Below are 14,396 nucleotides of genomic sequence, written 5' to 3'. Positions count from 1 at the left end.
TAATCTGCAAAACTATGTAATTTTTTCTCAATTTGTTTCTTCATGTGTACAAACTTTTTAAAAAATATCCATTTTTTATGATGTATTTTATTGGATGTAGAATATACGTGTATATTATGACAGGGGAAAAATTGTCTCCAATTTAGGTTGCTTTTCCCCCTGTCAAATATTGGGAGTGTGTTTATCCAGTTGGAGGTGAGGCGGTTGGGAGGAGATTTTAGCCCGCTACAAGGTTTACTTTATTAGAGAACAGGAAAATCAGGTGTAAGATCAAAATAATAATAAATCCATTTGTTTTTTTTGTTGCACAAACTGTTTTGCTTACAAATAATGGTAATTTGATATAGAGTTTTATTAATAATTAACTTAAATAGACATTTTATAATTACGTTTGTAATGTTATAATTCTTAAGAAAACCCAAAATGCTTTGTGCAGTTTTGTAATTTTGGTAAACTTTGCTCAAGTAAAATTTGTAAATCTAAAATTGTTAGTTTTCAAATAGTTCAAATAATTGTTGAAGATTTATAAGCAGTATAGATAGATTTTATTTTTTTCTAATAATTTGTGACAGTGGCATGCAGAGGATTTTTACCCCCTCCTCTGATGATTTTTGACACCCGCTGAAGCCTAAATCGAGGGGGTTGTATTAGAGATAACAAGAACATCATATGATATACTTACATGTAGTGATTTATTTAGACAGTTGTGAGAAGAAAAAAAAACCAGATAGATATCATAATTTTTTTTAGAAGGATGGGTTGTACATAAATCACACAAAATTTTTTATACAATCCTCTTAATTTCAAGAAAGGTGTGATGTTTTTTACTACCGAATTGATTGGGTTCTCATTTTTAGGGAAGCTTTGCATACGTCAAGGGACATTTCAAGGCTGTATTATACTGCCCTCGTTTTACCCATATATGATTCTATGGGCGCTGTAAATATATTAGTAGTAAAGGTTTCCTGTTTGTTCGTTAAGATCTCGCTAAACACTGAACCGATTGAGTTCTCGTTTTTACGAAAACTTCAGTGTGGCGTTTTTAAATACAATCCATTTTGATACCAGGGTGGTTTAAGGCTACTTTAATGACTTCCCGCCACTAGATGCTAGAAAATAATGTATCAAATATATTCTTTTACCTTCTGTTTATAAGAATCAAACAGCTATAATTTGTATTTAAAGCGTATGTTGGAAGCTTTACCTTAATTTGTATGGAAACAAAATTACGATGGACAGTAATAAAATGCCGTTTTTTGAAGTCATACGCGGTCATACCCAATTTTGGAAGGGTTACGCAAATTTCAGATCTCAGTTTCGCGATTTGAGAAAAATTCATCTATATATCATAGCAAATTAGATAATCTTGCAAGCATCGCTTTTATCTTATAGAGAAAATAAGTAAATCAAATAGCGAAAACTGAAATCTGAAATTTGCTTCACCCTTCCAACATTGCGTATGGCCGCGTACGACTTCGAGAAACGGCATTCTATTACCGTCCATCTGAAATTACAAAGTTTTGAAGGATAAGTTAAATTATGTGATAAAGGCTACATGAGCTATGAAAATATTGTTGAAAAATTTATGCAGATTGAATCATTTTCAACTTTGATGAGCTCAGTTCATAGGTAAGAAGATAGGTAAATAGGCGTTTGTCACATCGTATTATAAACAGCTTTCCGCGGATATTAAAATGAAAAACTTTAAGATTTAAACAAGTTTTGTTAGCCCCGAAGACCGAAGGAAGGGCCTGATAAAACTGGTGTAAAAATTATGGTTTTTATTTAAGTATTCGTGAAAAATTTTCTGTAATACGATGCTATACATGATTATTCAGTATGACTTAGAACCGGTTCTAATCCAGCTGATATTAATTGGTTTCGAACCAATACTGGAAATGGTTTTCTAATCCATAAAAGTAACAAATCAATAATGGATACTAAACATTTTGGGAAGCAATTATACAATAGGTAATGTTTTAAATCGCTAGCAGGTACGCTGTGGGAGAGGGGGGTAGGTAGGTAGGTTGACCGACTACCTAGTGGCAATTTCGTTTCGGATGCTGGAGTGGAGGTACACTCCACCAAAAAAAAAACCTTCTCCTGACCTATACCCTTTAAGGACAGTCATATCAATCCGAAAAGATCTTTTGGAACAAATACTACGCAGGTAGCCATCCTTCTACTTTTATATAAGGACCTTTGCTGTGATTCAGCCATTTGAAATTGCCAAAAATAAAATATTTTGTTGGTGTTGTGTTTGCGTAAAATTTGTTTTTTTTTGAAGTAACTAAAGAGAAGTGGGTAAGAAGCGGGGTAAATAAGGAAAGAGGTGGTGGGGAATTTTCTTATAATTGTTTGTCAGACTCCCTTTCCCTTGTCCCTGCATGAAGACTTTTAAATAAGAATTATTCTCAACTTAAATGTTTTGTTAAGTTCAAATATGCATTAATTAGGAAAAGATTTTGTTCTAGTTTTTTTTTTAAAGAAGAAAAATTTTATATAAAATCAAACAGTTCTGTATGACCCAGTGTTATAACCTCTCCTCAGCACCCCTGTCTATGATGACATTAAAACTTTAATCCCAGATTAAGCAAATTTGTAAACTTTACAATACAGCCCCCGCGGTCCCCTCCATCCCCCCCCCCCAAGCCTTCACACCCGTCAACTTTTACAGCATGCTAGACTTAAATGAGAAGCTTATGGTGATATTTTTAGAATAATAGTGTTACAACTTTATCTCATCATTTGTTTGTTGGAAAATTTGAACCATTTCTATCATAACAAGGACATAAAAATACAAATCTAGTTTCAAAGGACTTCAAACCGATTAAAGACGTTCAAACTTTTTTTAGTTGTGGGAAGGTAAAATCTCATAAGGTAAATGTTTTTTTTATGTTAACCCCAAAAAGTTTTATCGTAGGGGAGTCGAAAGCAATTTAAGTATTATGGTTTTTAAACTTTATCCTTAAGAGTAATATTCGAAGTAATATGACTTTAAATATGCCTGTAACAATCTTAAGTTTTATAAAACACGTGATGCTTTTTAGATGTAATTTGAACGAATGAAAGCGTAATTAAATTTTCAAGTTTCTACGGTTTTTGTAAAGTTTACAGTTGGAGTTTTATTTTGGCTAATTATTTGAGTATTTCTTCAATTATGAGGTAATTTAGTTTATACCTATTAAGATACTTTTAGGGAAAAAACTACATCAATTTACTTTTGTCTTAAGGAGAAAGTTTTTTTAATGCGTGTTAATTCGAATACTGAGGTTAGTGGTGTGCTATAATTCTGGCCTAAAGTGCCGTGTAATAAACCGCAAACATCAGGATAGATCGATAGCTTATGACTATATTAACCCTTAACAGTCGGGCCCCTTGCTGCACCTTAATCGGTCGGAGTGGGGGGGGGGGGCGTTCAACTGGAGGATCAGGACCTGCAGGATCATACCTGAAACCTGAAATTGCCTGGAACACCTATATTTCATATGAGAATGTACTACTAGAGGATATTTTAGTATTTTGGTAAGATAAATTGCTTTGTTTAAGTCAAAAAAAAATATTTTTGCTCTTTACCTGGATGACCCTGCCAGGTTTGTTATTCCAACTCTCAGTTATGTGTCATACCCATACTTAAAAAGTCACGCAGTTTGGGCTCTTTATCCTTTACACACAGAAAATGAGATAGAAAAAACGCCCCCTCCCCCCCCCCCCAGAATGTAAAATATACTAGCCTAAAGAGTTTCATAATTTCGTTCTCTCATTTCTTGACCTTAAAACCCTGGGAACTTTTTAGTAAATGTTGATTGGTTTGTACAAACAAGCAGTGTCCTAACTTTTCCACCAATAATTTTAATCCTCAGAAGAATTTATTTTGTCTTTATCTTGATTGATCCTGTATATCAATTTATCGTTCATTGTCTTGTCTCTGAAAATCGGAGTATTTTAATATGGTTATTAAAATAATCTTAATCAAACTTTAAAAACCTCAGTTTTATTTAAAAGCATATATATTTTGATGTATGTAGATGTCAGTTTTCATTAATTTAATTTACTTTTAATTAAATCAATTTAAACTTCTAAACAGTTAATTTGTGAATTTGTAACTTGTTTTAATTTGTAACTTGTTTTAATTTATAACTTGTTTTAATTTGTCTGAACTATTGCATTTATCACCCCAGACGTGGAAAAAATTCTTAAATAGAAAATGAACTTGGCTATAAAAGCAGAAAAAAGAACATTAAATAAATTGAATAAAATTTTCAATTATCTGACGTTAGAGGCTGGGCTTAGGATTATTCATAGACCAGAGTTCATCTGAAGGATTGGGTCTATTTTGTAACGTTAGTTCTGTCTATACACTTTTATATAATTTCCAAGATTTTCTCAATTTCACGTAAATAATACAAATATATTTTTTGTGTTTTTTTATACAGGTTTCGGTGTGTATTATGTATATCTATATACACCCCTAGCGGTCTAGCCTCCGCCTTTAATTTAAATTTTAAAAAGAAAGAGTAAAGAAGACGAAGAAAGTCCATAAAAAAATCAGCATGTTACGTCATTAAAACGAGGGATTGTCCATCTCTTTTTTAGGGGTTTTCTTTCCCACTCCTCCTCTCCTCATCCCTCATTTTTATGACGTCTTCGTCTTTAAAAGTAAAATATTTTTTTCATTAGGGTGGGTCATATTTTTCTCGGGAGGGTGATGGTACCACGGACCAACCCTAATTACAGAAATGCTTCGGTTTTAAAATAAATTTTTGTCATAATTGACCTGATACTGGTTATTTCTTCGTGTTAGATATATATATTATATATTTCTAGAAATACTGAACCGATATTGTCCTCCTTTATATTGAAGCTACTTATAGGTCTCGGGATGGTTTTAGGCTATTTTATTTCTATAAAAAGTCTGGGTAGGTATGGTTTTAGTCTTATTTTCTGACCTTTTATATTCTTTACAGCCACTAGATGCTAGGGACGCAGTCGCTAGTAATATATATGTCATGTAGTAGAATATCTTGTAAGATTTCGATATCTACTGAACCGATTGTTTTCTCCATTTTCGGGAAGCTTCACTTATCACATAGGGTGGATTTAGGATATATTTATTTAGATTTAGGTCCTTGGATGGGTTTATGCTATATTTCTGCCCATTCCTTGCCCTTCAAAACAGAGCCCCTATATGCTTGGCGCAGTCAAGAGCTCACTAAACACTGAATTTATTTATTTCTTCTTTTTAGTGAAGCTTCACATAGATCCTAAATCATATTAAAGACAGCATTAAGTGGATATTAAAACGAAAAATTAAAACCAGTTTTGTTAGGCCCTATGGGCCAGAGGTAGAAGATTTTCCGATCAAGAACTATAGCGTATTGCCCAAATTATCTGATCATACCTTTTGACATATTGTTAATTCATAGTGATTTTAGAATTTAGTATTATTTCAACTATTAGAGTCAGTATTTTCTATTTATTATTTGTCTTGTACTTATGAAGCATGCGTTCATTCTTGGTCTTAGGGACGTACAAGCTTCTTATTTTGACTGGGTTAAATAGGGGGTTTCAAAGGTATAAGGCGGGTAATCTAATGTAATATTATTTCTAGATTTTGAGGGGGGTAAAATGAGAGATTTGATGGGGTTAAACACTCATTAACCCCCACCTTGGACGTCTATGCTTGGTCTATTAATTCTGTAATCGTGATTCTTACTTAGGATTATTAAAAAAATCTTTTAAAATAAAAGAATTTTCATCCCAATCTTATGATATTGGTATAAGTTGTAAAGTTAAGATTTTGAATGATGAATGAGACATACAGATATTACAGAATATTGATCAGCTCAAACTTTTTCTCATCCATAGAATATAAATTTTTTTGGCCTAATTATGAATTTTATCTTATATTAAACAGATTTAAAAGTGGATTTTAAATTATGTATGCCTAAATAATATTATTTGCGAGCCCAGGTTATTATAAATAGTTTTCTGCTAATAGTAAAATGAAAAATTATAGGGTAAATTTTGTCATATATCAAAACACCCTTGCCCAATTGAAGGGGGGTTTTCGCTAACAATTTGCTTTCTGCTCTTTGGTAGCGACTTGGCTATTGTAATATTTCCGACGCTATTGGTGGATATTTAATGACCCAAATTGAATGTCGGCACAGGGTCCCCACCCTACTGGTAGAGTTACATACGGCTCGAGCCCCCTCTATTCTTATTCTTGTTCATCTGATGAATGATTATTGTCCTTGGTTTGCTTTACTGCAATTCAAATAAAATTTTTGTAACCTAAAACTTTACTGAAACTATTTATCATTTGCATAAAAATGTAAAAAAAATTGAATGCAATACATAGAAAGTTTATACTATCATGATATATTTGTAGAGTTTGCTTAACAAATTTTTCTGCCATTCAAAGCTTTTCTTGAAAAGATTTGGGAATGTTAGAGCCCTAACTAAATATCAAAAGAAATATTGGACATTTAAATATAATTTTTTTTCAATTTTATTTCATTTACCAATTTTTATACTTATTCTATTGTATTAGTTAATAATAAAAAATTAGACTTTATTAAGCAACTTTATAAGTCAATTAGAAACGTTTTTAATTAAATTATTCTCTCAGCTGCTATTTAAGGTAGAAGACTTAATTTTTTGTGAATATTCCCCGTGCAAAACATCACTTATATAACTCGCTTATTCGTCAGTCCGTCGGTAAAACTATAGGTACATGGGATTTAAACATTAGTAATTTACTTGACTTCTTTTAGGCATATAACAGATTACATATTACATAGGCGTCCAAGGGGGGGGGGGTAATGGGCCATTTGGCACCCCCAAAATTTTGTGAACAATACCCCCCCCAAAAAAAATTATCCCTATCTTGGGGGTGCCGTAGGCACCCCCAACGATTTTGAGGGGGTATTTACCCCCCCAAACGATTTTGGGGGGGGTAATTACCCCCCCCAAAATAAATGTTCTTTAAAAATTTTTTTTGGGGGGGGGTATTTACCCCCCCCCAAATTGAATATTCTTAAAAAAAATTTTACTGAAAATTTTTTTTTGTCATAGTGTGACTCGAGCCTTGAGGTGTAATATATTTTATGTTCCTCGTTTGGTCTCCTAATAGTTAATGAAAAGTATATCCTAAATGGCTTTTGATAGTTTATTTTAGGATAGGTTATATTGGTTTAGGTGATTGCCCCACATGGTTAAGCAATTGGCCCCCCGCAGGGGCTAGAAATAGGAGAGAAGCTTGTGTGAAAAAAACGAAGAAACGCCCCTTAAAGAGCGTTGCCACAAAAGGGACTATACCCCAATATAGTCCAACCAGTTAAAACAGTTCTTAACCATGATAACAAAAAATTTAATAGTTTGATCATGTTTTATTTGCTTGGGCCTTTATAAGGGCTAAAACCATCCCGGGGATCTATGATGTAATTGTAAAGCACTGAAGATTCCATAAAATAGATACCTAACTAAATTAAATATTTCATTAAATAATGAAAAATAATTTCTATAGGCGATTTCTTTTGGGAGGATGTCAGGGTGTCTCAAAACTAGTTATAAAACTTACCAGGACCTATAAGACGCTTCACTTTAAAGTATAATCATATTAGTTCATTGGTTAGTGAGTTAATTATTGTATTTTTATGTTCTAAAGAATGAGATACTACTATATATTTGAATAGTAGTGGCGCCCTTAGCATCTAAGAACTCGTATTTTCTAAAGGGTAAAAAGGGAGGAGAAAAATAGCCTAAAACCACTCAAAGGATTGACCTATAATAGTGTGGAACCATCATGAAATCTATGTAAAGCTTTCCTAAAAAGGAGAACTCAGTATTAAAAGTAATGAAATCTGAAGCTATAGTCAAATAAACCTTACTTACTACTTTATGTTATAGGATAGTACTTATTAACTTAATAAATTAGGTAGGTGCTTTTTTTACATAATTAAATTTCCCCCCCCAAAAATTTTACCCCCGGGGTAAATTAGTTTGGGGGGGGTAATTACCCCCCCCCCCAACAGATTTGGGGGGAGTATTTACCCCCCCAACAGACTTTAGGGGGGGTAATTACCCCCCCCAATCAAATTTTACCCCCAGGGTAAAAATTTTGGGGGGGGTAAAAAAACCCTTACAGATTGGGGGGGGGGGCTCAAAGAGCCCCCCCCTCTAGTTTTTTCAATCTCATTTTTTTTGTAGGTAAGATGGAGAGCTGTAACTTCATGACTTTTTAAGTTTAGTAATTATACGTCGGCAAGAGTTGATTTTATTAGGATATCTGGTCTGTGTCGGTCGTGGTGTCCGGTCAAAGTCGGTTGGGTAGCAAAAAAAAAATAGAAAAAATTCTAAATAAATCTTAATTTCTACATTATGACTTTTGTGTACAAGGTAGAAACCTAAAATTTTTTTAGATATCAATGACCTTCTGAGAAAAGTGGTGTTATGACCGTTTGACCGCTCCCTGACCGACTTCATGACCGATTTTTGTCCGGCTTTTACTACAGATATAAATCTTGAATATCGTGGCTTCTATCACAGCTAGAGACCTAAAATTTTTTTTGGTAAATCCTTGAGCAATAATAAACAGATAAAATATTAATTGGCGCCGCCAACCGCCGTTTTACCGCCGTAACCGCCGAAAATGGCGGTTTCCGTTATTTGCCGTTTTTTGGCGATGATCAGAAAAAGTAATTTTTTTGTTATGAAAAATAAAAGTTCGTCCTAAAATTTGGTCATTCTAGCTGCAAAATTGGCCGCTCTACAGCTGTTTTAAAATTTAGCGGCTGGCCGCTAAAAAGCGGCTAAGGAGCGGTCTGGCTGCTATGACTAGAAAAAGTAATTTTCTCTAAAAATACACATGAACCACCAGAAAAAAATTTTACGTCTTTATCTGTACCAGGAGCCGAGATATAGGGGGGGGCTCTTTGAGCCCCCCCCCCCCCGATCTATTAAGGTGGGAATTGGGGCCCAATCTGTAAGGGTTAATAGATTAGGTAGGTGCTTTTTTTACATAATTAAATTACCCCCCCCAAAAATTTTACCCCCGGGGTAAATTAGTTTGGGGGGGGTAATTTCCCCCCCCCCAACAGATTTGGGGGGAGTATTTACCCCCCCCCCAACAGACTTTAGGGGGGGTAATTATCCCCCCCAATCAAATTTTACCTCCGGGGTAAAAATTTTGGGGGGGGTAAAAAAAAATTTCGGCGCGCTTCGCAAGCCATTTTACCCCCCCCAAACACGAATTACCCCCCCCAAAAAAAAAAGCTTGGACGCCCCTGACATATTAGTTATGGCCCACGCCTGGCTGTCTAGTTTTCAGTGAGGATTTTACATTTAGGTATTACATTATAATCCCCGCCTGGCTACCTAGTTTCTAGTGAGAATTATATATTTAGGTATTACGTTATGTCCCCCACTAGACTTCCTAGTTTACAGTGAGGATTATATATTTGGGTATTATGTTAAGGCCCCCGCAAGGCTGCATAGTTTCCAGTGAGGATTATATAATTAGGTATTAAGTTATGGCCCCTGCCAGGCTGACTAGTTTCCAGTGAGGATTAAATATTTAGGTATTGAGTTATAGACTACGCTAGTCTGCCTAGTTTCCAGTGAGGTTTATATATTTAGGTATTAAGTTATAGACTACGCTAGTCTGTCTAGTTTCCAGTGAGGATTATATATTTGGGTATTATGTTATGGTCCCCGCCAGGCTGCCTAGTTTCCAGTGAGGATTATATATTTAGGTATTAAGTTGTGGTCCCCGCTAGGCTGCCTAGTTTTCAGTGAGGATTATATATTTAGGTATTAAGTTATGGTCCCCGCTAGTCTGCATAGTTTCCAGTGAGGATTATATATTTGGGTATTATGTTATGGCCCCCGCCTGGCTGCCTAGTTTCCAGTGAGGATTATATATTTAGGTATTAAGGTATGGTCCCCGCCAGGCTGCCTAGTTTCCAGTGAGGATTATATATTTGGGTATTATGTTATGAACCCCGCCTGGCTGCCAAGTTTCCAGTGAGGATTACATATTTAGGTATTGAGTTATGGTCCCCGCCAGGCTGCCTAGTTTCCAGTTAGGATTACATATTTGGGTATTATGTTATGAAGCCCGCCAGGCTGCCTAGTTTCCAGTGAGGATTATATATTTGGGTATTATGTTATGAAGCCCGCCAGGCTGCCAAGTTTCCAATGAGGATTACATATTTAGGTATTGAGTTATGGTCCCCGCTAGGCTGCATAGTTTCCAGTGAGGATTATATATTTGGGTATTATGTTATGGCCCCCGCCAGGCTGCCTAGTTTCCAGTGAGGATTACATATTGGTTAAACTAGAAAACATTTTTCCCACAAAAAAGGCAAACAATCTGGAAAATCTATTAGTTGGTCCCTTTCAACAGAAAAAATAAATGTCTTAAGCTTTTGTTAGAATTTTGTTTATATTAAAAGATACAAGGAATAAGTTACAAAAAAAAGATAATTTTAGGAAGAAACAAATAGAGCTTATAATCATGTAACCTAATCTTTAAAATAATAAGAATTGTACTTACAACAACTTTTAGAACGGATGTGAGATAATTAGACTATCATTAAGCCTTCCTGAAAAAAATAAAATTTACATAGGAAATAAATCTAAACAGAGATTTCAGTAAAAATTTCGGATCGTGGAGAGAAAAAGAAGTAGCAGATTTAGTCGTATTTTCACAGTAGGTTTGATATGTTATTTTAGGTTAGGTTAGGTTAAGTAAATTTCAATGATTGCCCGGAAGGATTAGGAAATATCCCCTACAGGGGCTAGCAATAAGAGAAAGGCTAATGTGAAAATACGATGAAACCTCCTACTTCGTTATCTTTCCATGATCTAAAATTTACAATGTCTTTACCAATTTTCTTTTCAAAATCTAATTCTTATGAGAATTTTTTATTATTTCTACAGCATGACCCTCAAAAAAGTATTTTTAAGCATCTGCAGCCCTTATTTCTCAATGAATTATAAAAAAATGCATATGTCCTTGTTCTCCATAGTATTCCACATAAGTAGATATAAAAATATTTTTTTTACCTCCATTAACACCGGAGATTTTTAGAGCTAAAGTTTTGAAAAAGTGACTGAGAAAAAGAATTTTTTTTTGTTTCTCTTATTTTTTGGATGGTTATATTATGTTTTTCTGGCAACTGAATAATGAGACACAAAGAAAAACAAGTTAACTAATTATTTCTTTTTTATTCCACCAAAAAATATAAATTTTTAATGGCAAAAAATACTACTGAATGAATTGATTATTTGCAAATTTTAGGTAATTTATTAACCCTTATTTGAGAAAAGGATTAATTATGACAGTTGCTCCGCCTACTTTTTTGACATCTCAATAATTTAATAGGGGGTTAATTAAGCTTTTTAGACAAAAAAATCATTATGTTTTAATTTTATTTTCTTCATAACTTTTTTGTTATTAAAGTTAGGATTGTGAAACAAAAACAATTTTCCTGCTATATTCATAAAGATTTATTTGGTTTTTTAATCTTAAAAAATTTTGCCTAATAAGTAAGTTTTTCAAAATATCATTAAACTAAAAAGACTCAAAAAATATGTGTAAAAAAATGCTTTTTACTCAAAAACTAAATTTTTTATTTCATTTTTGTATAAAGTTTCTGCTAGTAACAAAAATAAAAGGATTTCTACCTTAATTTTGCTAAAAAAGTCGTTTCATGTTAAAAGTTACTTTTTCCTCAGTCACTTTTTCAAAACTTTAGCTCTAAAAATCTCCGGTGTTAATGGAGGTAAAAAAAATATTTTTATATCTACTTATGTGGAATACTATGGAGAACAAGGACATATGCATTTTTTTATAATTCATTGAGAAATAAGGGCTGCAGATGCTTAAAAATACTTTTTTGAGGGTCATGCTGTACATAATGTTTATTGTATCAACCGATTTAAAAGTGAATTATTTACCCCTTCTATTTTTTCTACCTGTATCATTTGATATCTCCGCCTTTTTTAAAAGCAAAGCTTTTCTATAATTAGGGTCGGTCCGTCCGTCCGAGATGGATAGCTTTTTTCATTAATTTAGGCATGTTAGAATTGTCCTATCGATTTCAAACTTTGCACGATGATTCCTGTAGTAGTTAGGTACGATTTAGAAAGCCTAGCAACTCTATAATCATTACCAGAATGTCCGTGTGTCCATTTTAAACCTGTTGATTTTTCTACTTTTTTAACAACTAATTTTTATGTGATCTAATTATCCTTTTCATCTGATTTTTGGTATATTGATTCCTGGGACAACAAAGAACAACATTATAAGCGAAGCAACTCTATAATCAAGTCCTAAAAAATGTAAGTATGTCCATAAACATTATCCTGTATCAAGCAGTTTTTCAACAAATTTACTTACAATTTTGATTCGACTCTTATACTTTTATATTCTGATTATTCAGTTTAGACACTATACAAGTGTTAATGTCCGTTTTTCCTACCGTTTCAGCGCTTCGCTTTTATGGATGTTGTCATCCTTGTTTTTCTTAATCTTAATCACCTTAAATCTTTATCTTAAAATAATGCACGAGCTCAAGCGTGTGCCTCAGGTTAAAAAAGGCGGAGTCAAAACAAAAAAGGGGGTTTAGCGTCGGTTGTAATTAGTATAAATATGCTCTGTTCATATCAACTATCATTCAGTTTTACTTCTGAAACCAACCTATCAAGATGACCGGAAGAGGCAAAGGAGGAAAGGGACTCGGAAAAGGAGGTGCCAAGAGGCACAGGAAGGTGTTGAGAGATAACATCCAGGGTATTACCAAGCCCGCTATCAGGCGTTTAGCTCGTCGTGGTGGTGTCAAGCGTATCTCTGGACTTATCTACGAGGAGACCCGTGGTGTTCTTAAGGTTTTCCTTGAGAATGTTATCAGAGATGCTGTCACCTACACTGAACACGCCAAGAGGAAGACTGTCACCGCTATGGATGTTGTCTATGCCCTCAAGAGGCAAGGCCGCACTCTGTACGGATTCGGAGGTTAGACTGGAACTTTCTACCTGATTTGATTTTGGAATGCGGATATAAAACGGTCCTTTAAAGGACCAACCAATTTATTATTTGAGATTTCTTCTAAACATTTTAATTCACCTATTCGTGAAGTACATATGTGACACAGACCTAAATCTGCCTGGTAAAGTAAAATGACAAGTTGTCGCGAAAGTAAAAGTATTGTAGTAATCTGTACATACACACACATATATATATATATATATATATATATATACCTTTATCATATCTTAGATAAATCAAAATAGAACAACGCTCGTGAAAATTATTACTTTCTATGTTTCACTAGAAAATGTGCCCAGTGGCCTCTACAATAGGAAATCTTCGACTAAAAAAATTATCTAATAATTAGCCGGTATTTTTCGATTAAAACTAAAATTAGAAATGGAAAGGGGGGGGGGAGAGTCGAATTTAACCCCCACCACTTCAAGTACCCCAAGAGCCCTCATAGAGCGTAGCCGTTAGTTAATAAAAACAGCGGCCAGGTAAATCCCTTGTAAAGGGTCATTCAAGAGAAATGATTTTTTAAAAACTTAATTGTGCATATAAAAAAAACTAATATGTAAAATGCTTTATGTATTTGGAAAACCTGTTATGTGACATTTATGTTTCAAATATTGAAAATCAATTATTTCAACATATGCCTTTAAACCGGTTTTTAAGGCATAATTTGTTGAAATAGCCATTTTCAAACATAAATGTCTCATAGTATTCCTAATATATAAAGCATTTTATAAAATTGTTATTTTTTCTATGCATAGGCAATTAAGTTTTCCAATACTTGTGGTAGATTCTATTAAAAATTATATTATTATACCTGATATTTATTCTAAGAAGGCTGCTCTGTGTCCCCTCCCCACCCCACACCTGCCCTTTTCATATGCAAATCTATGCACGAATATCTAAATATTCAATTTCAAGATGGTAAAGTAAAACTATAAAAGGATATATATTATGTATATATACCTTATGTATATTTTATATATTCATATGAACGTGGCACCCCAGCCTGGGATATGAGTTTAAAACAATGAAAAAGCCTGAGTTCCAGGGCAAATATGTCCTTTAATAAAAGTTCCTCTATATTTTTCCATTAGATTTGAAAATTCCAAATATTTGACGAGAAATTTTGATAATACTGTTCCAAAAGAAAGACCCAATGACCATTATAGACTAAAATCTACTCTACAAGCATTCATGTCTGTATCGTTTTCGTAGAGTACTTACAAGATTATCGGCATATTTATTAAATGCCTTGCTAATATCACGAAATCTCCATGACCGTGAAATTCTTGTTTTCCTATTTTTTGACATAATGTTTGTTTTAACTTTATTTAAAAAG

At 33.7% G+C, this 14,396-nt stretch overlaps 1 protein-coding gene across 1 annotated transcript; it reads left to right on the top strand.

Annotated features, from left to right (window-relative positions):
* The first annotated feature begins 12,710 nt into the window (after positions 1-12,710).
* Positions 12,711-13,054, top strand: LOC145315092 (histone H4). Its single transcript, XM_080155135.1, has one exon. The coding sequence runs from the start codon at positions 12,718-12,720 to the stop codon at positions 13,027-13,029; it is 312 nt and encodes a 103-aa protein (XP_080011261.1). The 5' UTR covers positions 12,711-12,717; the 3' UTR covers positions 13,030-13,054.
* The last annotated feature ends 1,342 nt before the right edge of the window (positions 13,055-14,396 follow it).

Source organism: Acartia tonsa, chromosome 3, assembly GCF_053477335.1.
Source record: "Acartia tonsa isolate MP-2025a chromosome 3, ASM5347733v1, whole genome shotgun sequence".
Classification (NCBI taxonomy): Eukaryota; Metazoa; Arthropoda; class Copepoda; order Calanoida; family Acartiidae; genus Acartia; species Acartia tonsa.
Note: the sequence above shows the minus strand (reverse complement) of the source record. Positions and strands in the feature narration are given on the sequence as shown.